The sequence below is a fragment of the Vespula pensylvanica genome, chromosome 10, assembly GCF_014466175.1.
Source record: "Vespula pensylvanica isolate Volc-1 chromosome 10, ASM1446617v1, whole genome shotgun sequence".
NCBI classification, from domain to species: Eukaryota; Metazoa; Arthropoda; class Insecta; order Hymenoptera; family Vespidae; genus Vespula; species Vespula pensylvanica.
Window position 1 is genome coordinate 8239144 of NC_057694.1, and position 25556 is coordinate 8264699.

General features: G+C 37.7%; 3 protein-coding genes across 6 annotated transcripts; 2 read left to right on the plus strand and 1 right to left on the minus strand.

The window, feature by feature from the left end:
- The first annotated feature begins 12951 nt into the window (after window positions 1-12951).
- LOC122632270 (pancreatic lipase-related protein 2-like) lies at window positions 12952-17010 on the plus strand. Its single transcript, XM_043818898.1, has 7 exons — window positions 12952-14930; window positions 15010-15275; window positions 15418-15892; window positions 16029-16280; window positions 16397-16511; window positions 16584-16787; window positions 16860-17010. Exons 1-7 carry the CDS (start codon window positions 14861-14863, stop codon window positions 16942-16944), a joined length of 1467 nt encoding a protein of 488 aa, XP_043674833.1. The 5' UTR covers window positions 12952-14860; the 3' UTR covers window positions 16945-17010.
- Window positions 17011-17285: 275 nt separating this feature from the next.
- LOC122632264 (structural maintenance of chromosomes protein 2) lies at window positions 17286-21895 on the plus strand. 3 transcript variants are annotated; one of them, XM_043818883.1, is made up of 8 exons: window positions 17300-17555; window positions 17690-18112; window positions 18187-18465; window positions 18677-19450; window positions 19580-20167; window positions 20288-20909; window positions 21035-21288; window positions 21391-21851. In XM_043818883.1, exons 1-8 carry the CDS (start codon window positions 17388-17390, stop codon window positions 21814-21816), a joined length of 3534 nt encoding a protein of 1177 aa, XP_043674818.1. In that variant the 5' UTR covers window positions 17300-17387; the 3' UTR covers window positions 21817-21851. The 3 variants fall into 3 exon arrangements, with proteins under 3 accessions (XP_043674819.1, XP_043674818.1, XP_043674820.1); XM_043818884.1 differs by lacking the exon at window positions 21391-21851 and having other exon boundaries at window positions 17286-17555; window positions 20288-20946; window positions 21035-21205; XM_043818885.1 differs by lacking the exon at window positions 17300-17555 and having other exon boundaries at window positions 17980-18112; window positions 18176-18465; window positions 21391-21895.
- On the minus strand, window positions 21564-25551 carry LOC122632268 (ribosomal protein S6 kinase delta-1). Of its 2 annotated transcripts, none has more exons than XM_043818894.1 (6): window positions 25010-25551; window positions 23318-24937; window positions 22583-23281; window positions 22391-22486; window positions 22155-22326; window positions 21564-21787 (listed from the first exon to the last, which is right to left on the minus strand). In XM_043818894.1, the coding sequence occupies exons 1-5, from the start codon at window positions 25103-25105 to the stop codon at window positions 22222-22224; spliced, it is 2616 nt and encodes an 871-aa protein (XP_043674829.1). In that variant the 5' UTR covers window positions 25106-25551; the 3' UTR covers window positions 21564-21787; window positions 22155-22221. The 2 variants fall into 2 exon arrangements, with proteins under 2 accessions (XP_043674829.1, XP_043674828.1); XM_043818893.1 differs by lacking the exon at window positions 21564-21787 and adding an exon at window positions 21949-22048.
- Window positions 25552-25556: the final 5 nt, after the last annotated feature.

Below are 25556 nucleotides of genomic sequence, written 5' to 3' on the forward strand. Positions count from 1 at the left end.
CGGGGAATATTAAAAATATCCTCTTTCCGTTGGATCTATTTTTCGTTTCCGGTTAAATTAACGAGAGTTGCATCTTACTCGTCGTATGATTTATCGCCGATATGCGTAGACTGGGGGAGAGAGAGTACCTTTCGACAACCACTCAAAACAAATGCAACGTTTCGCCATAGCATAGATTTCTATTTGTGTAAATAGATAGATAAACTCGCGAGCGCGGCGCATTCCATTGAATCCCTTTCATAGCTTCGAACGATTAGAAAGGCACGTGCGATGTAACAACGCGACTCGCCTACGTCCTTGATCGATCGTATCGATCGACGACCGCGATTTAATGTGCCGAGTCAGCTATCGATCTCTCGATACCATCGATATAGAATATAATTGTTCGGTATTGCATCCGTGCTTACGAACTTCGTAATTACGATTTCCCTAAGAAAATATTGATTTAAATTCCAAGGCGAGTTAGAAACCGTACAACAGATCGTTACCGCTTTGTTGGATAGTTTTCATATTTTGATATTTATATCGTTTATTCGTCGTAACGAGGTCCCGCTTGATATCGAGCAGTTTTAGTTAAAAGCATCGATCGAGCCACGATACGGAGGACGGTCGTAGGCTATTGTCAAAGCAATTAGAAACATTAACGCAAACCGATAGGACCATAGCGAATATTCTTTCCCAACTAGAACCGACGTTCCTAACTTTACTCGAGATTCGTGCAGCTTCGTGATCTCGCCGTTGTAACGATAAATAGACAAATGACAAATGAAAATATTTCGAGCGAGAGCGAAGCTTTTAAAGCACGCCTATCGATATAAAAAAGAAAAGCGATAAACTAGAAATAAAAGGAGGCAAAGAAAGAGTTTAAACGTTAAAAACGTACGAATTTTCTCAAAAACGGATTTATTTCCAGTTAGAATACTCTTTCTTTTCTTATTCCTTTATACATATATATGTATATTTTTTTTTTTTCGTTTTTATAATCTTGGTCGAATGACAGGTCGATTACAAGAGTAATCGACGATAGGAGTGACAAAAAAGGGATTCGTCGAAAGGTAATTCGATGGATATTTTGCTCCGATAGAACAATGGGAAAAGAGAAAAATTAACGATTTACAAAACTTCGCAGCGAGCCTTGATAAAGATAAAAGCTGCTATTATACGCAACCGGTGGTTTCTTCTTTGTCGAGCGAAATCTTTCCGTATCGTTCGTGTATGAAAACAAATTCGCGTCGACAACAACGAGTTCGATAAAGCACGAAAGAAATGATTAACAAATGCGAGATAACACAAACCTTTCCCACTCCAGCCACACCATTACGATAAGCGTATACGCGTATAGATCCAGGCATACAGATCTCCCTCCTCCCATTCCACACACACACACACACACACACACACACACGCACACACTTCAGAGAGAAAAGCGTAAGCAGAAAGAAATAATACAACGTGACATACATAATGGTCGGTTTATATACAATATACTATTATACACATGTTATATATACATATGTAGACTAGTCACGATATACATGTGCTTTTGATAAAAGATTATTACTTGTAGCGTTAGTTAGCCCTCGTATACAAACAAAAAACAGACAACTACTAATGGTATACATCATTGAATCTATATGTACTATGTATAAATATATAGTATTTATATAGATCTCTATAAATATATACAGATCTATATCTATATCTATAAATATGTGTTTGTGCGTGTGCGTGTGCGTGCGTGCGTGCGTGCGTGCGTGCGTGCGTGCGTGCGTGCGTGCGTGCGCGTGTGTATATATATTTATTTATATATAGTACATGTACATGTTATACATAAGAAAAATAATATTATACATACCAGAATACATATAAAAAGGGCCGCTACAGAGATATCGAAAGAATCGCGAACGCATGCTATGTCGTTGAAAAAATTGCAAAATAAAAATATGAAAGAATCAGCCAAAACATGCGGGAACGCGCCTGCATCGCACAGGTATACACCACCATCGGTAACATCGCGACGCGTTCTATGCAAATGTTGACGATAGATAATGGAATACGAAGAAAATAAAAGACGAAGAAGGGCGGTGCGTCATGTGTGAGAACTCACTGAAAAAACGATAATAATTACGAGTAAAGCGCTACGATTAAATAATATTTACATATATACATACATACATATACACATATATACATATACATATATATATATAAATATATATATATATATATATAATTTTAAACATAAAAGAAGAAACAATAGCCAGTATTATCGTTCATCTAAAATTGTAAAACTATAAAAAAGGGGCAAGTAGAGCGAGAGAGAGAGAGAGAGAGAGAGAGAGAGAGAGTGAACGGGTGACCGGGTGAGCGGCTGAATGACAGATAGATAACAAGATAAAAAGTATCTCTAAAATGAAACTATACGACATCGTAAATTGCGAATAATATGATATTATCGATAGTCGCGATACGTGGGATGCGCGAAAGATCCGGAACGAGGACACGAACGATCGAGGATCGAATATATGAATAAAAAATAAAGAAAGAATAAGTTAAAACTTCCTACGCGTTAAACGTTATGTAATATTATAGCTGATATCTTAGCTTCGCTCGTTACGTGTCCGGGATAAAGCACTGAGATATATTATGTATAAACGTAAACACACGGAGATACACAGGACGCATCGATCCCATCACCGTACACAGACGCGACACACCGTGTATCCGTTCTCTGTTTTTCCCGCATAGGTAATTTTACAACGCGATCGCGACGATCGCGATAGTAGAGAGGACGACAAAGTTGTTCGACACGAAGAGTATTCGTCGGAAAAACATTGTATAGGCTGAGTATATCGTAAAATCGCATAAATTTAGTCGTATCGACAGTCGCCCTTTCAACCCCTTAACCCAAGAGCCCCGCGCAGAAAATGCCCAGCCCTCGTCCGATCGTATGACTGCCTATCGTTTTTTCTACGTGCGTGAGCGAGGAAATGCCGGGTACCGAATATTTTTGACTGCTTCATGTTTCATCGATAGTTCGAGGAGAGAAGGAATTGCCATCGTATTTAGATTCTCCGTAATGGGTATGTAGTACTTACTCGCATCTTCGGAAATTAATTATCCTACGACATCGATTTGTCTTTTTTTCTTTTTTATCGTAGAATCGATTTTACGAAGCAGAATCGGCTTTGCGTCGCTCCGGAGGAGGTCCCTCTCTCTTTTTAGCGTCTAACGCGTCGTTCGTTTGAAAATCATTATATCGTATAGCTAGATCGTTAAGTACTCCTCGTTCGGGACATAGGAATTGATAATTCTGAATTTTGCGGTATTTAATGACGTCGAAGACGGCGACGACCACTCGAAACAATCGAAGAAATGAAAAATCAAGAAAGCAATTCTTTCTTCATCGCTACCTATATAAAGGATCGACGCGCGAGATTATCTTGGCCGACTGTTGGACGACTGTCGACGCGCAACGTCAAGACGTACGGTGATCAAACGAAAATATCATTTTCTATTGATTTCATAAGCGATGCCGTAGAAAATATTTCCCATTATTTTCTACGGTCTGACCCGTTAAAACCGATTATCTTTATTACTTGGAGCAGAACGATTGCTTTTCGATCCTCCTCGTTTTTCTTTTCCATCGGTGATTCAAATCAAAGATTTCACGGGTCGGTCCATTTTCGACGGATAATTCCGTCTAGTTTGATCGAAGTGCCCTTTATATCGGTATATTAAACGATGCGATCGATCGAACGACCGTTGCTCTCTAAAAATGGTATCCAGCGTTCCTCGCCGTCCTGACTTTAGTAATAAAGTAAATAATTCGAATGTAAGGTCGGAGAGAGAGAGAGAGAGAGAGAGAGAGAGAGAGAGAGAGAGAGAGAGAGAGAGAGAGAGAGAGAGAGAGCGAGTAATATTAATTATTATACGTGAAAGCACACTGCCGTAATTTTATATATAACTTGACTGTTGTTATATCTAATACCTTCGTATATACTGATTAAAACTTAAGGAGGCCCGATACGCGTCGCTCGACGGGATCTAGGATATGGCTAGTGGCTCGTAGATCGACCGTTGAAAATCGCTTGACCGTCGATACGACCGCTCGTGTCTGCGGGAGAAAAGAAAAGAAAAGAAAAGAAAGAAAAAAAGAAAAAAGAAGAAAAAAAAAGGAAAAAAGGAAAAAACGAAAAAAAGATGGAACGTGATTTCTCCTCTTTCTTATTCACTTCGAACTATCGTAACTTTAACCGAAGAAAACTTTGATCTCGATCTACGAATCGTCACAAACTGGATTAGAAAAATAAATAAAGGAAACAGAGAAATTCCTTCGAGAGTCGTCGTATCGTTTGTTAAAATAACCCGTTGGTCTTCACTCCTTTAACATGGAATCGGTGTACGGGGCTCGTACTCTTCATCGTACTTTTCATTGCTGCGTTCTTTCCTCCGTCTGTACGTAATCGCGTTTCGAAATATCTCCTCAGTCCGTACCCCGTATTCGCGTTTTTTCCATTCTCCGACTTTGTTTCTTTAACTTTTACGAGACGAATCGTCGAGCGAGAGGACTCTCTGCCTTTTTGAGAAACGACGAACAACTTTTGACGACGAATCGAGTCGAACGGGTGTTTCCGGGACGAGTGCGAAACGGGATTAGAAAAAGAAAATAGAACGGAAGAAAGAAGGGAATTTCTCGTAATACTAATAATAACGTATTAACTATAAAAAGCTTTATCGTACAAAGAAATATCGTCGATCGCTGCGTATTCACAACGAAGGAAGTATGTACTTACTTACTTAATTAATTGATTGATTAATTATCGTACTATTAGTTTCGAGACGAGTAAGAAACACGTATTACGTATTCGAGAGTCACGCGTTTTATCGTCGCATACGTTCTTCTATATTAAAGAATACCTCTTCGAGATTAAAGAAAGATATGCAATCAAGGACGGAAAAATATAGAGGATTAATAGAAAAAGAGATAAATACGTACATAGAGGCGAGGTGAGAATTCTTCTGAAATAAACGTGCGAGCATGCTATTGTTGCAAAGAGCATATATTCGCAAAGAAAATGAAAGAGTTCAGCGTTAATATGCTTGCACTATTAACTCGATCACCTTGTGCGCGATCGCACAAATCGGTGCATCCCTTTGGATGAATCCGCGTTAAAGTGACGCGAAGGCTTGGTTTCCTGACTGGCTGCTTGCGTCTATAACTTACGTGTATACCAGAGCTTCTTTTTCTTACTAACGTACTATTCCAATATTCTATTCTAGGCACGAAGGTACGCAACATACGTGCCTACTGATTTTTTTTACGTCTCTTTTTTATACCGTTATACAAAATTTCATTCGCGTTCTACTATACTCGTATAATAGAAATGAAAGGCACATTAACACGATCGATATCGTACAAGAAATCCGAGTTGGTCGGAAGGGCACAAATAAAACGAGAGACTGCTCGTTAAATCGCTAACTTTCGTATCTAATCGTTATCCATTTCATTAGATCCTCATTGAGACTTCGATGCAACCATATTACACTGCGTAAGCGAACGCGAAAGCGTACATACATACTTACACACACTATCGCACACGCAAAGATACGCGGTCCAGCATTACATTTGCTCTCTATTTTTATATCGTTACATTGTTCAACGAGTGTTCAAATACAGTCACGAAGCCAGGCTTTTGGCGCCGTCGAGTTTTATGACTATATAACTTATACATACCTATTCGATGGACCATATTTGTCATATTGAAAACTTTCTAAGCAAAAAAAAATTAAGCGCGCGCGCGAGAGAGAGAGAGAGAGAGAGAGAGCGGGAGGGAGAGAGAGGAACAAAGAGTTTTGCAATGATTATTCTATAAGTTAGAATCGAGACGTATAGGTTAACGGCGCGAGATAGGTACTTCTTCCGCGCGCTGGTTCAGCAGATATTTCATATGTAAACGATTATAATTATACGAAACTTTGACGTTTATATACCGTACGTATAGTTTAAATCCTTTTCTAAAGACGATCGGAATCGTCACGACGTTTCTGTCAGACCGTATATCGAGATACGCGATCGACATTTCTTAATCGACCGAAAGAACGTTGCGCAAAAGGAAATGGGACGCTTCGTAAACTTGACAAATATACCTGTTACGATTATCTTATAAATAGCAGATCTATTACGTAGAAGACCAAATGTAAAAGGATGTTTATATCGTTCGAATGTTTTTTCAACAGTCGTACAATCAATCGAAATAACGGAACGTTAATCGTATTCGATCTTACTGCTGTTTGTAAGGTCCCTTCAAAACTTCGAGGCGATTCTTGTCTAGCTTATCGTTAGCTATGATTTACGTTGTTCTTCCATCATTCTTCCGAAAATCGAAGAATACGAAGAAATTTCAAGCATACGCAAACGAATGAGAAAATTCGTGAGTCGAATTCCTCGAGTCATCGAACGCGACGATCGTAGATTAGCTATTCGCCAAAACAAACCAAAATAATATCTTTACCTCTGATCCCTTTCGATGACCCTAGACAAATGATACAAGCACACGGTAGACTTACGATTATATATGTATATAGGTATATATAAAAGGTCAGAGACATTATTATTAGGTAAATCAAATCTCGTCACGAAGATTTAGTAAAAGAAAGAAAATAAGAAAAGAACTTGTGAGTTTAGAGTTTCGAGCAACATTTTCGAGGATTTCTAAATGGAGGATGGCTGGCTTATTTCTCGAAACTCGTTGCTAAATTATTCCGAGCGACCAACTAAACACACACATGCACGTACGCACGCACTCACGCACGCACGCACGCACGCACGCACGCACGCACGCACGCACGCACGGACGCACGCACGCACGCACGCACACGTGCACTCACACGTACACGCACACGCGCACGCACACGCACCCTCACACGTACACGCGCACACATTTGTACATAGTAAAACAATAATAGGAAAGAACTATAATTAACGAGTTATACGCGGTCGAGTAGGAAAGAAATTTGGAAATGAAAGGAAAGGAAAAGTGAAACGCGTTTAGAATGAATGTTCGCGAAAGAAGTCAGCTTGTAAATAAGAAATATGCACCTCGTTCATCCTGCTACTTACAAAGGAACATATTTAAAAGGATCTCCTTTTTCGTTCGATCACCTATGCGAAAACACCTTGTGTTTTCTCTCGCGTCGATCGAAATACGATATAAATTTAAAGCGATGAAATACAAGCGAATATGTTCCATTGTCAGTACTGTAATCGTGTATCGATGCCGATTTAACGTCGATTTGAGTCGATACACGCATCGATCTACACGAGTGTTCGCACATATCTCCCGCATGAGTTTTAATAATGCGACCGAACATCGGCCGGCCAGCCCGATCTTTTCAAAGTAAACGTTTCGGCTGTTATCGAATCGTTCTGTTGCGTTTATCGTATCGCGTTGTTATGCCTTTATGCGCATTATTTTTAACTCGCATAATTTTGAACTCGCCCAAATTATTAAAAAAGATCGAGCTATATCACCAATCAGATTTGGCTTAACCGTGTTCTTATTCGAGCCGATACGATTCATCTCCCTTTTGTTTTTCTATCCGCCTGTCGATTCATTCCTGTTCGTTAATTGGCCGTATCGTACGACCGTTATCCGCGTATCTCCAAAGTTTAAAGCCATTTTTACGTACGTTGTTTCGCGCGATAACAGCGTCAATCGAGTCAAGTCGAGCTAATACTCGTACCAGTTTAATCGCCGTCGCACATCGAGAGCGGGATATAATAGATAAGTCATCGATGCTTTCATACACAAAGCCATGATCCTACATATCACGGAGGAATTACAGGTGGAAGCGAGGAAGACAGGCCTACGAAGAAAATTCTTTAACCCGATAGCGGTGCAAATTTCGCGATAGAAGATTTCGCGAGGAAGAAAAAAGAAAAAAAGAAAAAAAAAAAAGAAAGCGCGAGAGAATAAAAGTTAAAAAAAGATCCGACAGGCCTCCTATAACTTTAGTAACGCGTAAAGAAACGAATAACGTTTCGAAATAGTCAGGATAAATAAAAGACACGCTTGTAGAATTAGTCGTAGTTTCGACATAATACCCATGATAATCCGGAAAAACGCATATCGGTACTCCGCGTCGCGTCGGATCAAAATCTCTTTTTTTGCGCCTCGTATTCATTTACTTAGACGATAAAACTGTCGTTCGCTTATCATTTTCGAACGTTTATAATTAACACGCTACGAGAGACCGTCTCGTTAAAACGATACGTTACTATTTCATACTCAATTATCGGCTTATCCGTGCCGCGTACGATTTCGATTTCAATACTACGGCTTATAGTTTAGATTATAGCTATTATTTTGGAATAAATATAAAAGACCATCGTTATTCGTTGATGGTCGGAAGACTAAAAAAACGTTAGTTTTAACACGTTTTCATTTTAGTATTATCTATTTCTCAAAAACGTGGAAACAAGACGAGGAACCGAACCGAATCTAAAAATCTAGAATGCGTTTCATGCGATCGAAAAACTGATCTATAAGATTCGAATAGAAGGCAATAAATTTACGATAATTCTAATTAAAACCAAAATGCTTACGTTTAGATATTTCTGAAGAATGAAGAAGAAGGGTATGGGCACGATCATGTCTTAATTTCTCTCGACATATCCATTTATCAAAATCACAAATATCCATTTATCATTGCACGAATCACAAAGTGCATAGAACTCGTAGACGTATTTTCCTAATGGTGCTATAACTGGCACAACATAAATAAGCCTCGTTAGCATAACGATAATGTACATTGGCAATATTTTCAAGACAATTCATTCTCAGCATCGCAGTTCATCAGACTGTACTGCCGTCGTTGAACAGCAATATCGCATTAAGAGACGTTTTAACCAAAGGATAACGTTGCGACACGTAGACTACTTTTAACGATATTAGGCGCGTTGTTACGTCAACAGAAATGCAAACGGCAATTCTTTACACCTCGGCCGTTATATTTTATTAAGATTAATCTTTTATTTTTATTAAGATCGTTTCATCGGTTTAACAATAATATATACCTACCGAGTGAACGTTCTCGCGTAAAAAAAAAACGCACGTGTCGGCCGTAAAATATAACGAAGAATGTGTTTTCCTTTCTTCATCGACAAGTCACAAAATGACGACCCGTTGTTGGATTAAATTGAAAGCCGACGATCTTGAAGAAGATCGTCGTTTCGTCTAGAGACATTACGATGGTAATAAGAAAGAGCTTGCCTCTCCTGCCGCGTCGCGTCTTTCTCTCGATCTCCTAATTTAAAGAGATCTCATAGTTTGTTCTGATCTGTACGACCGTTTTTTCGCGCGGATTATACACGTGAGTACTTGCGACGTATATAAATGCGTAGTGACCGTCTAAGCGATACGCCCTTATGCATTTATACACACATTGACATTTCTTTAGATCCCTTCTATTTATTTTATTATTTCAATTCGAGTAATGGAAGAAAGTTAGAAATTTCTCCTATCGGCCGACTCTCTTCGTCTTCGTCTTCTTTGATACCTTCGACAAATATGAAATTACATCGTCGCTAATCCAATCGCATAGAAGCTTGTGTCTCTTTCTTATTATTAGGATCGATTGTCATTCGCGACAAACATCGCGTCGATGTCTCTCTTTGCAACGTGCTATGTACATACAAGTCTGACTCTTAATTATAAGAAATAATCATTATTATTCTACAATGATATATCGATGCACGAAACATTGCATCGTCGTCGTAATATCATCGTCTAAAAAAAGACAGCATATTGATGCTTACGAACAATTAGGAACTATTACTCTTTGTTAAAAAAAATGCAAACTTGGAACGTAATCACAGGCTGCATTGTATCGTACACTATCATCAAACGAAATCACGAAGGCGTTTATTACAAGCGAGACGACGAGAGCGTTTACATACTCCTATCGACTTTCCATTTAAATCTTACGCGAGCACGCTATAAATCACGCTTTCTTTCCTTCATATTTTTCTTACAATTTTTTTCTTTGCGATCCATAACATCGCGTCAAAATCTTAAACGCAGCGTATCGCGACGGATCCTCGAAATCGCGCGTGTAATCGACGCCTAAAAAAGTTACACGCTTCTTAAGGATCTCACCGTGAGATAAAAAAGAAGCCAAAAAGAGAGATAGAGAAAAGAAAGGATTAGAAATTACGAGACCGGATCGATTAGATATCGTTCGGAAATTGAGAATTCTAAGTCTATAAATATATTTAATTAAACGAGGAAAAGATAGGAGCAGGGAGAAAGAGGGGGAGAGAGAGAGAGAGAGAGTAAGAAAAAACAAATGAATAAATACAGAAATAAATGAATGAATATATATATATATATATATATACATAAATATATATATTGAAAATGCGGAGATATAAATACTACGAAAATAATAAGCAGAATTATAGAGGGTGATGCAACGCGAATGGCGACAGGTATATCCATCAGTATTTACACAATAATCGAGATTATTATTATCATTGCGTTTAGATAAATATTATTGATCTGACGTTTACGATTTTACTTGGATTTAAGATTTCTATGATAAATGGCACGCGCGCGCGCGCGCGCACTCACACACACACACACACACAGAGAGAGAGAGAGAGAGACGCGCAGACATACACGCACGCGCGCGCGCGTTAAAGAAAAGAAACGAATAAAGAATTAAAAAAATAGAAAAAAGCAAAAAGAGAAGAAAAGAGAAGGGAAAGAGGAAGAGGAAAGGGCGTGCGCATAAGCGAAGAACTTGTGTTGTACCTTATGCTCGCGTAGAGGAAGGTAAACAAAATTGACAAAAAAGACGACTATCGTTGATCGCTATATCAAGCCAGTAGTTATTATCAAACTATAGTAGTGTGTCGATATATTAGCATTGTAATGCGTTCTTACGCCGGCTTGCGCTCGTCGTTGCGTCAATCGACCGCTTATGCGAACCGTTTCACTGATACGAAAGCACTACAAAAGCGATTTACGAATGATATCTGCCGAGAGATAAAGCGCATACGATTGAACGTTATACGTACGAACGTAGATGAGAGAAACGAGTACGCGATGGATCCTCTAACGACGAACGATGAACGACGAAAAATAGAAAACAAAAGTGTCAATTCTAAGTCGAGAGCGTTCAGCCTTATCGTTAAATACGAGGAGCCCCCTTCCAACTTTTTCATTCCAACGATTCTCAAAACAAGTTTTTCCTTCTTTCGCTCCTTTCTTCTCTATCGAGTATCGCTATTACAAAGGAAAAGAAATCTTCTTTTCGTTCGTAAATCTCTTTCCTCCCTCTTACATAGCGCGCTCGTTTGTGCGAAAACGACGTCCTTCGTTCGTACGACGTTTTATTGTTTTCTCATTGTTATTTAGAAGCGAGCTTATAGAATAACGCCGATTGCATCGAGCCAAAAGCACAAGAGGTGTGCGTCTTTCGCGTAAGAAAGACGAGAAAAAAAAGAAAAGAAGAAAGAAAAAAAGGAAACGAAGAATGGGACTTGTAGGACGCGTTACTATCTCCGAAACGCGAGAATCAATGGGTCAATGATTAGAGCGATTAGCCGATTATAAATCAACACTAGATATAGTAGAAGGTAACAATTTCAAATGGGTAGTACTACCGTTGTTTCGTTGATTGTTTTTATAGATTATATTGTGCTGTGATCGCATCGCGCGACCCGTGACGATCAATAACGATGCGTAGAAATTCAAGGAAACTTCTAATGCAATGGAGAAGCGACGATACAAGCGAAAGGTAAATCAAAATGAAAGAAGGAACTGTCTTGGGGAATTTTCCTTCTCTTTTTTCCTCGAGACAAGCGAACGTTTCGTTGTTTTCAAACGCCAAACGCAACGCTTTTCGCATCTTGTATCCTCGATCTTAATAGCATCTTGGTTTCGTCCCATCTTATACCACGTATGAGATAAACGGACAAAACGATGATTGCATTCGCGTTTAGCTGTAACCGAACTTTATCGGAACGTAAGATTCGCTGTCGCTCTTTATCGACAATTCGATGGAAAAAAAAAAGAACAAAGAAAAGATATATACATATATGTATGTGTGCGTGTGTATTCTAGTCAATTAAAAAGTGAATCCCAAAATAATATTTTCCATCCGCGGATCTTTATTCGTCGAGAGATTACACGTGTTATACACGTGTATAAGCCTCTTGTTTCATTTTCGATCACGATCCGCAGCGATCAGGCACGTCGTCGCGAAATACGATCACGCTTAGCCAGGACTATTTTTCTAAGTTGCAAAGTATAATAAATTAATGACGTTGCATTATCGTTACTAGAGTATATTATAATGTATATTGATATTTTAACTAGGCAAGTAAGTATGAGATAATGTTACGAACATAATATACGACTATATCATAATAAAAATTATTATATCGTCGTCGTCGTCGTCGTCGTCGTCGTCGTCGTCGTCGTCGTCGTCGTCGTCGTCGTCGTCGTCGTCGTCGTCGTCGTCGTCGTCGTCGCCGTCGTCGTCGTCGTCGTCGTCGTCGTCGTCGTCGTCGTCGTTGTCGTCGTCGTCGTCGTCGTCGCCGTCGTCGTCGTCGTCGTCGTCATCGTCATTATCATTACTATTATTATTATTAATATTAGTATTATGGTTACTATCATCATCGTCATCGTCATCGTCATCATCATTATCATCATCATCATTATCATCGTCGTCGTCGTCGTCGTCGTCGTCGTCGTCGTCGTCGTCGTCGTCATTGTCGTCGTCGTCGTCATTATTATTATTATCATTATTATTATCATTATTATTTTTATTATTATCATTATCATCATCATCATCATCATCATCATCATCATCATTGTCCTCGTCGTCGTCGTTATCATCATCGTCATCATTATTATTATCATCATTACTTTTATTATTATTATCATCATCATCATCATTATTATTATTATTATTAAACGCCGGTTCGCACGTGCGGTCGATGAGCGTGTAACGCCTGCGGCAAATGAGCGTGCAACGAGCTGAATCCACTCGATATCTAATCGAGATTGAGGTTTATTTAAGAAAATAAAAAATTCTTGGAGGATCATAGCATTGGCCGATCCACGGTTATCGAGAAACGACTGCAAACGATCTTTGATTCGTACGATCTTTTGGCGCGAGAGCGAGCGTGAGTCTGCGTGAATCGTGCGTGCGCGAGAATGAGAGAGAATGAACGCAAACCGTGTTAATGCGAAATAACGAATGTGAACGAACGCTTCGAAAGAAAGTGAAATTAACAATGTCGTTTCCCGAACCGCGAATAATAAAAGATGAATTGTTCTGTCAGTCACCTTACCTATATTGAAAAAAAAAAATGTCATAATAATATGCTGCCATACGATATAAATATATGTCTACACTAAGGAGTATATTACTAAAATATTACAAATAAATATGTTGTAAGTACGATCCTTTTATCCTTATCTAACTTTCTTTGTTACAAGGAATAAGACGTATATCGTATACAAAGCTGCTGACATTTTTCTTTCAGCTTTATCTACCGTACGAATTACCGTTATATTTAATCAGAGGATATACTATTGTCGCTCGTTCCGAACACTTTATTGCATTGCACTTTTTTTAACGCACCTTTTACAAGAGAGAGAAAGAGAGAGAGAGGCGAGACTCGTTCGGCCAATTCTGAAATTTAGACGCCTTCCGATTCTCGCGATTTGAGTTACTCGCAAGTACGTTCTTGATCGTTTGAATTTTTTCAAAACGTGTACCATCGCGAAACTCTATGTGCGTTTGTGTGTTTGTGTATGTATGTATACTTACATCCTACTCATTCGTGCGAAATACGGCCCGTTTCGATGTGGAAAAGAGAAAGTCTCCATTATTGTTTACATTTACACTGCACATTGCGTTACATCACGGGAAAGAGGTCAATACTCATTGCGGCCGCGCATAAAGCGAAAGTCTTCCAACCGGCGTAGACGTTTCTGCACGTTGTTAATCGATATAACTAATCGTCATCGTGTCAAACTCGTTTTCATATTATCTACGCAACATACGTATAAAATGGTAACTCGTAACTATTAGAGGGGGAAAAAAAGTTCACGCGCGTGTCACGGCGACTAACCAAATAAAATTAAAGTAATCATCGTACATGATACGTTATGCATAGATCCAAGTTTTGGATTTTACAAGTTTTTTATTTTGATAGATTATTATAAAAAAAAAAAGAAAGAAAGAAAGAAAAGAAACGAACGCCAAGATACGAGAAAAACCGTAACTCCGTCGCATATTTCCAATCGAGTCAAAGCTATCGCACAAGCATATAGCGTTTAATATTCCCTACTACCGTTAACTTTACGCAGACTGATCGTTCACGGATTATAAGCGCGCATTTAAGAAAAGACAAGGTATGAAGGAAGTTGCGATTCTTTGCCTCGAGTATAAAACAACTTGTACACTTACTCTTAAAACACGGCAAACGGATCGGGTCTCTGCGTGTAAAGAATTTCTTTCTTGTAAAAAAAAAAAAAAAAACGGGCAAGTTTTTTCAAGTGAGTGTCTCGCAAGTATAAGAGCGTAGAAAAAAATTGATATAATGTCATTTATTGAAAAATCGAGAAAAACAAAGGATGGCGATCCAAAGTCATTGATACTTTTAATTCGAGATCTGACTGTTGTTTGCCTTATAACGCTGTCAATATCTTCGATCGAGGGTAAACGAAATCATGGTGAGTATAAACGATTACGTACATAGGTACTTACATATTTTGATTTAGGCCTTAAACGGTTAAACGTTGCATCGATACAACTTTCTAACGTAGGACTACTAGGCATGTCGAATCGTATTAAATTACGACGGCTCGGATACAGTCGCGAAGAATTGAAACCAACGATTTGTTACGGTACGTCTTTAAAGACTAATAACGATTACGTGCGTACGTTAATCGTCGTTTAATCGTATCTACGGTATGTCTACGGTAGATCTAGTTGGCTGCTTCGCGGATCCACCGGTTCGTTTGTCTTTGAAAAGACCACCCGAGCATCCAAACGTTATCCAAACAAAGTTCTTACTGTACACCAGAGGCAATCGGGAAAATCCGAAAGTTATCATGTACGCAGATAGGTCCGAGTCGTTGTTACAATCTGGATTTAATGTGTCGAAGCAACTGAAAGTCATCATACACGGCTTCAAAGGTAGCGGTAGCGATTACGGTTTGATTCGTGGGATTAATGCTCTCCTCGATCTGGTAAATTTCCCCTGAGAGACTTATGCAATACGTAATATATAATAAGTAAATAAGTCGTTATGTCGAACGTTATCGAAGAAGAACAAACAAAAGAGAAAAGAAAACAAAAGAGAATAAAAAAAAATCAATTCACTCGACACAGGAGGATGTAAATATATTGATATTGGATTGGACGAGAGGGGCAGGCACGAGCTACGCGGCAGCAGTCGCTAATACCGAATTAGTTGGCCGACAACTTGCCCTCGTTCTTTTGGATGTCTTTAACTTGGGGACCGATCCGATGGATGTACACGTAACGGGCTTCAGTTTGGGAGCTCACGTAGCGGGATGCGCTTCTGAAATGTTAAAAAAGTGGGACCTCCTACTTGCTCGTATCACTGGGCTCGATCCTGCCTCGCCATTTTTTCGAAACCATTTATTTCGCGAAAAATCAAGGAAGCTCGACGCTACCGACGCTCATCTCGTTGACATTATTCACACCGACGGTTCCGAAGATTTCACCGATGGATTTGGCCTCCTCAAACCTATCGGACACATTGACATTTTTCCTAATGGCGGTAAGGAACAGCCAGGATGTTCCGACGTTAAAAATTCCGTCGTTGTCAGCCATTTGAAAGGTAAACGATTTAGACGCATTATCCTCAATGAAATAATAACTCGGCCGATATATGCGTATGTTATTGCCTATCCATGTTTCCTATCCCTTTCTATATTTATGACGAATTATAAAAGGGAACGTTCTACTTATTGCAGAAGAACTTTTAGATAGAGAGATTGCGTGCAGTCATTTGAGGGCCTGGCAACTCTACGTAGAAAGTATACTAACCCAATCCCAAAAATGTAAATTCATAGCATGGCCATGTCCTCAGGGAACCGTTTCATATGCAAGAGGAACTTGTTTCCCTATGGAATCTATCGGTTGGTCTCAAGAAATGGGGTACAGAGCGGATCGTGGACCATTAGGAACTTATTTTTTACCTACCAGAAGCGAACCACCCTTTTGCGGTATTACTATATTCGTAATTTATTGACAAACAAATTGGATATGTTTTATTTAGAAGGCAATCGTTAAAAAAAAAAAAAAAAAAAAAAAAAGAAAGAAGAAAAAAAACCATTTTCAGGAGAACCCTTCAGAGTTACTATAGTGACAGCTAAAGGTCTACCAAAAACTATGGGAATATTGCTCTTTAAAACGTATCAAAATAATTCAACGACGACGTACAAAATCAATTGCCTGTACGATGAATATTATATTTTTATATAATTTACATTTATAGCCGTTCATCATTGAGACATTTCTCCTTCCAGATTACCCAAACTGTACAATCAACCGGCGATGTTTTACAATATAGCGGCGAATGATTTTCTATCCGGTTTACATAAAGCAACAGTCATAAAGGGCACGATTCAGTATCATAAAACGATCGGCCGTGACGAAAAGGAAAAAAGAAGACCCGATTTGGATACTATACTATTGAGTAAACTGTTTCTCGAGAATAGAAAGGGAGATAGGTAAAATTGAGCTGTCGCAAATGGTTTCTACTTAATTTTTCACCATTTATGACGTTGTTGTTATAATTGCAGATGGGAATGTTGTAATTTTAATACTTCGATCGGTCTACAAGAGATACACGTGGAACTCCAGAACATACCATGTGACCCACACTAAAAAATTATACTCTTCCATTATACAAATCTGTTGTATCAAATATAAATCATATACTATTATGCGCATTTTATTTTCATAATGATCAGCAACCATTCTGCGTCGATTATATAAAAATTAAAATTTTCCGCAAACGAAATTGAATATGGCGTCCGTCGTACTTCCATTTCCGTCACATCCCAAACCAACGAGTGGTGTAGCCTCTTGGCTCATCCTAACCTTACTTGTACTTTACGAAGAAAGTAATCCAGCTGCTATCTATGAAATATAAGATCTATGGTATAAACATCATAAGTGTACGATACAAGTTTGGCGCCATTTGTGGTTTATCGTCTTTAATTCTTGTTCGTTCTTATTCTCACGTAGATCCAATATATTTTTTTACGCACACACATATTACGATAATTCCTTACATTGTATTACATACCATATAATCTTATTTCACAATGTATATAAAGTCCATGGTGTTGGAAGGTTTCAAATCTTACGGCAAAAGAATCGAAATTACCGGTTTTGATAAAGAATTCAACGCTATCACAGGATTTAATGGAAGTGGAAAATCAAATATTCTGGACGCTATATGTTTTGTATTGGGTATTACAAATCTCGGGCAGGTATGTATGAAAATTTAGATATTATCGTGTGTGCGTGTGTGTGTGTGTGTGTGTATAGTATCAGTTTTTAATTACGTATACACTTGTGCGAAGGAAGGTGCGTCTATAATGTGTGTGTATTATAAATTATACAGGTACGCGCTACATCTTTACAAGAGCTAGTATACAAGTCTGGTCAGGCTGGCATACAGAAAGCAACTGTTACGATAGTATTTGATAATCGTGATCGCGAGTCATCTCCAATGGGATATGAACATCATAAAGAACTTATAATTACCAGACAAATAATAATCGGTGGAAAAAATAAGTACTTGATCAATGGGTCAAACGTGCCTAATAAAAGAGTTCAAGATTTGTTTTGTTCGGTACAACTAAATGTAAACAATCCACACTTTTTGATAATGCAAGGTAGAATAACAAAAGTTTTAAATATGAAACCATCAGAAATTTTATCTATGATCGAGGAAGCTGCAGGAACACGTATGTACGAGAATAAGAAACAGACCGCGCTAAAGACTATAGAGAAGAAAGACAATAGACTGAAAGAAATAAATGATGTACGTTCTAAGAAGCTCTTATAAATCTATCTTTATATCTTATTTTATAAACCGTTGAAACAGTATTATTTTAGGTTTTACAAGAAGAAATTGCTCCAAAGTTGAATAAACTCAAGCAGGAGAGATCTCAATATATGGAATTCCAAAGAATGCAAAGAGAATTGGAACATTACAAAAGGATAAACATTGCTTGGAAGTATACCACGGCTTTAAACCACAATGAAAAGGCGGAAAATGATATACGCTTGATTAAAAATACAGTAAATGAAAAAATAAAAGATATTGATAACGGGAAAGAAGAGATCAAAGAAATTGACGATAAATTAGCCAAAATTAGTAAGATAAGAGATGCGGTTAGTAGATAAGTGATGCCACCGCTTAAAAAGCTCCATCCAATGCGCATAGTTTGCATGTCTATAAATACCTTGCTATTTATACAAGACAATTCTTTTCTTTATTTCTTTTGATTTTTATTTTTTACACGTCTACAAATATTTTAGACTTTTATTGCAACTATTAGTATTTACACTCTACGCTTCGCTCATAACGAATCTTCTTTTTTAGGAATTTGGGGGAAGGTTAGAAAAGTTAGAAGGTGATTTAAAAGATGCGGAGAAAGTACAATTTAAAGTAGCAGCCCGATCTAATAGTAATAAAGAAGACATTAAAGCTGCAAAAAAGGCGGCAGAACAATTGAAAATTAATATTACCGAGGACGAGGAAATGTTGCTCGTTAAAGAAAAAGAATTTGAAAAGGTTGGTAGCTTGTTTCAACAATTAAAAGAGGAGGAGGAAAAAGATTCTGAGGCATTAATGGTTGCCCAAGAGAAATATCAAAAGATCAGTTCGGGATTGTTACAAACCGAGGACGGTGAAAATGCGACCTTGGAACAACAATTGATATGTGCCAAACAAGGTGTAACCCAAGCGCAAACAGAACTCAAACAGTCGCAAATGACGTTGGATCATGCTAAAAGTCAATTGCACGTAAAATTAAAGGACATGCACAATACGGAAGGTGAATACATAAAGGATAACAAAGATCTTGAGAAGAAGGAAAAGGAGTTGAAGAATTTGGAAAACGAATTAAAAAAGATCAATTGCAAAGAGGGCCACTTGGAAGAGCTTCAAACGCAAAAACATTCGTTAAAATGTGATATAAGATCTCTGCAAGAGAAAATAGATCAATTTGAATTGCAATATCCTCAACTAAGGTTTCATTACAAAATGCCAGATCCCCATTTTAAAGAGAATTCTGTTAAGGGATTGGTATGTACGCTATTAACGATTAAAAATAAGGATACCGCATACGCTTTGGACGTGGCCGCGAGCGGAAAGGTATGTAAATAGTTATACATAGTTTACAACGATATTACACGTGTACGTGTAAATATGCGATACAAATCGGACACATTTTCAGATTTTTTTTCTCATAAAATTATATAAAAATTCTTTGCGTCTATTTAGCTTTACAACGTAATAGTTGATACAGAAAATACGAGTAAAAGATTACTGCAACACGGTCAGCTACAACAACGTGTCACGATTATTCCTCTTAACAAAATAAATGGAAGACCAATGGAGCAACATATAATCGAATTTGCGGAAAATTTGGTTGGCGCCGATAAGGTTCGATCGGCTTTGTCGCTTATTGATTTTCCGGAAGAAATCAGACCTGCGATGACTTGGATATTCGGACAGATTTTTATATGTAAAGATATGGAAACCGCAAAGAGGATAGCTTTTCATGAAAAAATAATGAAAAAGTGTGTAACCATAGAAGGTGACATTTTTGATCCTGCCGGTACATTGTCCGGTGGTGCACCATCTAAAACAGGATCCGTTCTCCTTAAAGTAGAAGAATTAAAGATAACGCAGAATTTATTAAAACAGAAACAGCAACGTTTGGCGGAGATCGAAAGAGATCTAGTGATCGCTCAGAAGGCGGAAGAACGGTATGCGTCGTTGAAAGAACGATTTGATTTGCACAAGTACGAAGTCGAAATGGTACGGCAAAGATTACAGCAAACGACGCATCACAAGATTAAGGAGGAGGTACATCATATTTAGAGATTTCTTTTAGATATTTTTCAAATATCTCGGATCGGAGTATAAATTAATTTTTTAATTCGAGGCCTTTCGTCTTTATTATCATTATTTCTTTCTTTTCTCCAGGTAGAATTATTGAAGGCAAATATCGACAAGTTGATAGAACGTATGAATGCGGCAAAAGCTTTGGAAAGTGATAACGAAAGAAGGACTAAGGAATTGGAATGTCAATTGAAAGACGCTATAAATATTCGCGAGAAGCAATTAAAGGAATCCGAAAATCTATTAACGACCCTTAAAAGGAAAGCTGAAAAGAGTCGTGCCGAGTGGCAGAAACGGGAACAGGAGTCGGAAACGCTCGAATTGGAGATAAAAGAGTTAAAAAAAACTATCGAAACTGGTAGAGAACAATTGAATAAGGCAAACGAAAAATCGATCGAGCTCCATGAAATCGCACGTGGTTTCGAAGAGGAACTCAAGGAAAGTAATGCCACGGTAGAGCGTTTAAAAGCTAATGTTAAAGAGCAAAAGCATATTATAAATCAACGGAACGAGGATATGCAAAAGTTAAATGCGAGAAAAGAAGATATCGTCAAACTAATCAACGAGGCGGAATTGGAAATAAAAAAATTAAATCACGAGATTAATACGTTCAACAATTATTCCAAAGATTGCAAACAAAAAGTTGTCGAACTGACAAAAAAGTATCAATGGATAGAAGAGGATAAACAATACTTTGGCAAAGCAGGTATTGAACGAAGGCAGCGAGTGTCTGAGATCTCATTGTAAGCCGTAAGCGAGGGGTGGGGGTAGGGAGGGATCTATCGAAAATAATAGGGTATATCGTAATACATATTATACGTTGTATCGCAGGTGGTATGTACGATTTCAACGTTAACAAACCAGAAGAATTGGATCAGAAATTACAACAATTGCAGATACAGTGTGATAAGTTGAGCCGTAACGTCAATACACGAGCGATTAATCTCTTGGACAAAGAGGAAGAACAGTACAATGATATGGTGAAAAAGAAAAAGATAGTTGAAAGCGATAAAAAGAAGATACTCGAAACGATCAAATATTTAGATGAAAAGAAAAAGGAGACACTGCTAAAAGCTTGGGAACAAGTAATAATATACTTTTTCTTTTTTCTTTATTTCCTATACCTTGCCGTTCTATTTGCTTTTAATCGTAAGTTGAGACTGTCTATCGACGTTTTATCGTTACAGGTAAATAGAGACTTTGGTTCAATATTCAATACTCTGTTACCAGGAGCTGATGCTAAACTTTTACCTCCCGAAAATCAAACGGTGACAGAGGGATTAGAAATCAAAATTGGATTTTCTGGAGTTTGGAAAGAGTCATTGGGAGAATTGTCTGGCGGTCAAAGATCGTTGGTTGCTTTATCTTTGATATTAGCTATGCTTTTATTTAAGCCAGCTCCACTTTACATTTTAGACGAAGTAGACGCAGCTTTAGATCTTTCTCATACAGAAAATATAGGTACAATGTTGAAGAGACACTTTAAACATTCACAGTTTATTGTTGTATCGTTAAAAGATGGTATGTTCAATAACGCTAATGTATTATTTACAACCAGATTCATTGATGGGATGTCGACGGTTACTAGAACAGAGAAATCTAGATCAAAGTAATGATATTAAAGAATGGTGCAACATACATACATACATACATATACATATATATATATATATATATATATATATATATATATATATATATATATATATACATACATACATACATACATATATATATATATGCGTACACACACACACAATCTTTCTACATATTCTTGCTTTTCAGTAAATTCGTATCATTTTCTATAATTTTGTTTTTACCACTTGTATCGACACATCCTTTCGTCTGAAAGAAATTCATTCGTGTCCTTTCAAATTGTATGTTTAAGTTAAACTTACAATATAATAATAATGACAACAAAATTCTTTGCAGAAAAATTATTAATGCTTACCTTTACAACAGATATTACATTTAATAAATTCATTAAATCTTTTCGAAAGATTATATCGTGTTTCCTTTTAAATCGTAGAATATACCATGCTCGACCAATCGATCTTTTCAAAGAAATAATGCTTCTTAATGTCCGATATAGTTAATCGTTCTTCTGGCTCGTACTTTAGAATCTACGAAGAATAATTTAATGGTACGTTTGATGAAAAATACGGAACATATCGTGGCAACGCTTACGTTTAAAAGCAAAGATCTGGCATTGTCCGACAATTTGCTAGGTATGCTAACGACGGAATGAGAACGGAATGGTTCGGCGTGCAAAGATCTAAACTTCTGAAAATAGTAAAGATATGTGCGAGAGAAGGTGTAATTATTAAATAACGTCGGTACTGTTGTAATGATTTAACTTGAATCAATTTGAAAGCATACAATGCCTGTGAGTAACTCGTACAAAATGATTCCATAATTCCAAATGTCTGTCGCTGGTGAAGTAGAAGTCGTAGGTGAAAACATATATAACTCCGGAGACGAATATTCTTGTCTTATTTTCGTTAATTCGATATTACGGTATGGTACGATATACGTTAACGTTACATGACCGTGATCGTCTAATAAAATCTTTTCTGGTTTCAAATCAAATATTATAACTCCTTGTTGATGCAATGCTTCGAGCGCTAAAAGAATTTCTGCTGCCCAACGACAAACAACTTCCTCGGGTATTTCCCAAAGCGCTGGCTCGCAGTTAGGGCCGACACGTTTGTCCGCTTGGGCAGACTCTTCACCTTGACGATTATCCTTCGAATATTCCGACGTTAACGTGTTACTTCGTTCGTCGATAGCATCTTCCATTTGCAAAGATTCTAAATAACGACTATCGATCTGGCTTGCGTACGCGGAATAACATTCGTGTTTGACATCATCCGTTATCGAATTGCTCGATGCGTCCGAACTGGTACTACCCGACGTATTGTTTTCTTGCGCATTGTCAAACCTAAAATCCAAGCTATTACTCAAACGTTTGTTCAAATTATTTTCCTTCGACATAGATATCGACGATATATTATCGTTTCCAATGCTTTTTATCGATTCGAACGCTCCTTTTCTCTCCTGATTATTACTGTCATTGCGCCTAGGCTGACAATTATATGTCATGCCCAATCGATGTTCAAGTCGACAAACGACACCGTCGCTTTCCGTTGCTCGCGTAACATCATCTCGCGAATAGATTAATTCTTTTGATTCGTTTGATCGAATAGCAACGGAATTACTTCTCCTTAAAGTAGCGTTAACAGATTGTAGTAATTTCTGTGCTTTTTCTAACAATTGAGTCGTAGGCATGTCACTGCCACGGATTTCATCTACGTTATACATCTGGCATTGTGCATTATCTTCCTTTAACGTAATACGGTTTGTCTTTGTCGATTCGGCATCGTAAGTACAGAGACGTTCTGTCTCTCTACTCGTTGCCATTTCGTTGTCGTTATTAAACATTCCCTCTAATTCATCGCTAATACCGAGCGTTTTCGAACCATCTCCTTTAAACAGAATCGAATTGTCGTGCGATTTGTAATTTTTAATTATAAAATCCCACAATTTACCACGTTTGGCATATTCCAATATAAGAAATACCGTTGCTTCCGTTTCGATATAAGCATGCAAACGTACCATAAACGGTATTTGTCCGCGCAATATGTAATTGCTTATATTTTCCTTATTACATAACGATTTTTCGATACTCTTTACTATTTTAACGCCATTTGAATGTAAATCTTTAACGAGCATTACAGAATCTATAATTTTCAATACTTTGTAATTTTTAAGATCCGACGTAGGCTTATTTAGCACCGAAATATTCCAATTTAGGTATCTATTATACAATTTCTCCGCCCTATCTAAATATTTCGATACTTTTTCTTTTATTATTATTTTCCTCGCATCGTCAGGATCCGTCTCAACGCCGAGTAATAACGTTGAGATTCCCATTTTGTACTGGGCAAATGCTTCTTCGTATTCCGCGATAGCTTCGTGCTTGAACGCTGCGCTTATGTAAGCAGCAGCCACTACGATGTAATGTGTAACGTCCTTGCACGTATGCGCAAGATCGGAACAGTCTTGTATCACTTTGGGATTCTTCATTTTTAGCGTTCTTGTCTTTTTTATTTCGTACCTTCTATCGCTTATACTCTCGTGCTTATTATTCTGATTATCCAGTTTGTCTTGTACCTTCGACGCGCTTGTCTCTATACCTAAACCGTTGTTGCTCTTAGTAGTATTACGTTCTTTTTCATACTCTTTTAAAGGGCCAACTATATTATATTTAACCGAATTTTCTTCTATGGCCAAAGATCTTGTTTCTCCGTCGAGGATACCACCCAACGAAAGATTAGCGCTTTCTATGACGTTGATGTTGTTCGTTAAGACTGGATTGTCTAAACCGATATTGCGATCGTCTTCCGAAGTATCAGAGCCGATGGACTGTGAACGATCGTTTAAATTGCTATCGTTAAGACTGTTTTCAAAAAATTTAATGAACGTGTCGCTCGTATACAAGCACTGATGTTTCCCGATAAAATCTAAGAACTTCAACGCGCTGTTCTTTCTTTCTTGAACGACCTCAACTTCGAATCTTCCAAAAAATTTAGACTTTGTGAACGGAGGAAAAGGATCTTTAATTTGAAAATGCGCATGTAAGGCATACAATGCCGAATGGAGTTTTTTAAAGTCATTGTAACGTTTCCAAACGGATACCTTGGATACTTCCTCTCTAGATGCTTTTAAATATATCTGAAAGTCAAAAAGATTCGAGTAAAAGCACTGATTATCTTCATGTACGAATCGTAGAACATAAAATCATACCACGGATGTGACTTTGTAAATGGTAAAACCTTTTCTGTGTCGCGTAGTTTCGGGTATAATGAAACGTCTGACCCACTTGTCTTTCGTTGATGGCATGTTTCAATGTACATTTTTCAACGTTGAGCAACTTTTATATAATTAACCACTCTTATCACATTTTAAATATTAAACGTTTTCTGCATACACTCTTCGTTTCATTTTAGATTGTTGTCAGTCCGACGTGTTGTCAGAGCGTCTTCGATTTTCACTTCGAGGTTATACCGTAGACGAGGCAGAGGAGAGCTCAATGTTGTCATGACAGGTTCGAAACAAGAACAGAGAGTTATTTTCACGCAGAAGCGATATTTTCAAATTTCGTACTAATGGCGTGGATGTGAAAGACGTTTCTTCGCCTTTAAAACGGTATTAAACAATTTCTTGGACGTCCACGATCGATAAAATAAATAATCAAAATGCTACAATTAATTGCCCACTGATATGTATATTTCTTTGAATATAATTATTAAATCAATAGAAACGTATAAAATAACTTCAACGTGACATCTCG

Bases quoted from the DNA above. Each gene is read 5' to 3' on its own strand.
- LOC122632270 (XM_043818898.1), top strand. From the start codon at position 14,861: ATGTCGAATCGTATTAAATTACGACGGCTCGGATACAGTCGCGAAGAA. The intron at 14,931-15,009 runs GTACGTCTTTAA...TGTCTACGGTAG, and splicing joins GAAACCAACGATTTGTTACG to ATCTAGTTGGCTGCTTCGCG. The intron at 15,893-16,028 runs GTAAACGATTTA...TACTTATTGCAG, and splicing joins CGTTGTCAGCCATTTGAAAG to AAGAACTTTTAGATAGAGAG.
- LOC122632264 (XM_043818883.1), top strand. From the start codon at position 17,388: ATGTATATAAAGTCCATGGTGTTGGAAGGTTTCAAATCTTACGGCAAA. The intron at 19,451-19,579 runs GTATGTAAATAG...GCGTCTATTTAG, and splicing joins ACGTGGCCGCGAGCGGAAAG to CTTTACAACGTAATAGTTGA. The intron at 20,168-20,287 runs GTACATCATATT...TCTTTTCTCCAG, and splicing joins ATCACAAGATTAAGGAGGAG to GTAGAATTATTGAAGGCAAA.
- LOC122632268 (XM_043818894.1), bottom strand. From the start codon at position 25,105: ATGCCATCAACGAAAGACAAGTGGGTCAGACGTTTCATTATACCCGAA. The intron at 24,938-25,009 runs GTATGATTTTAT...TTTGACTTTCAG, and splicing joins TTTACAAAGTCACATCCGTG to ATATATTTAAAAGCATCTAG. The intron at 22,327-22,390 runs GTAAGCGTTGCC...TATTCTTCGTAG, and splicing joins CCAGATCTTTGCTTTTAAAC to ATTCTAAAGTACGAGCCAGA.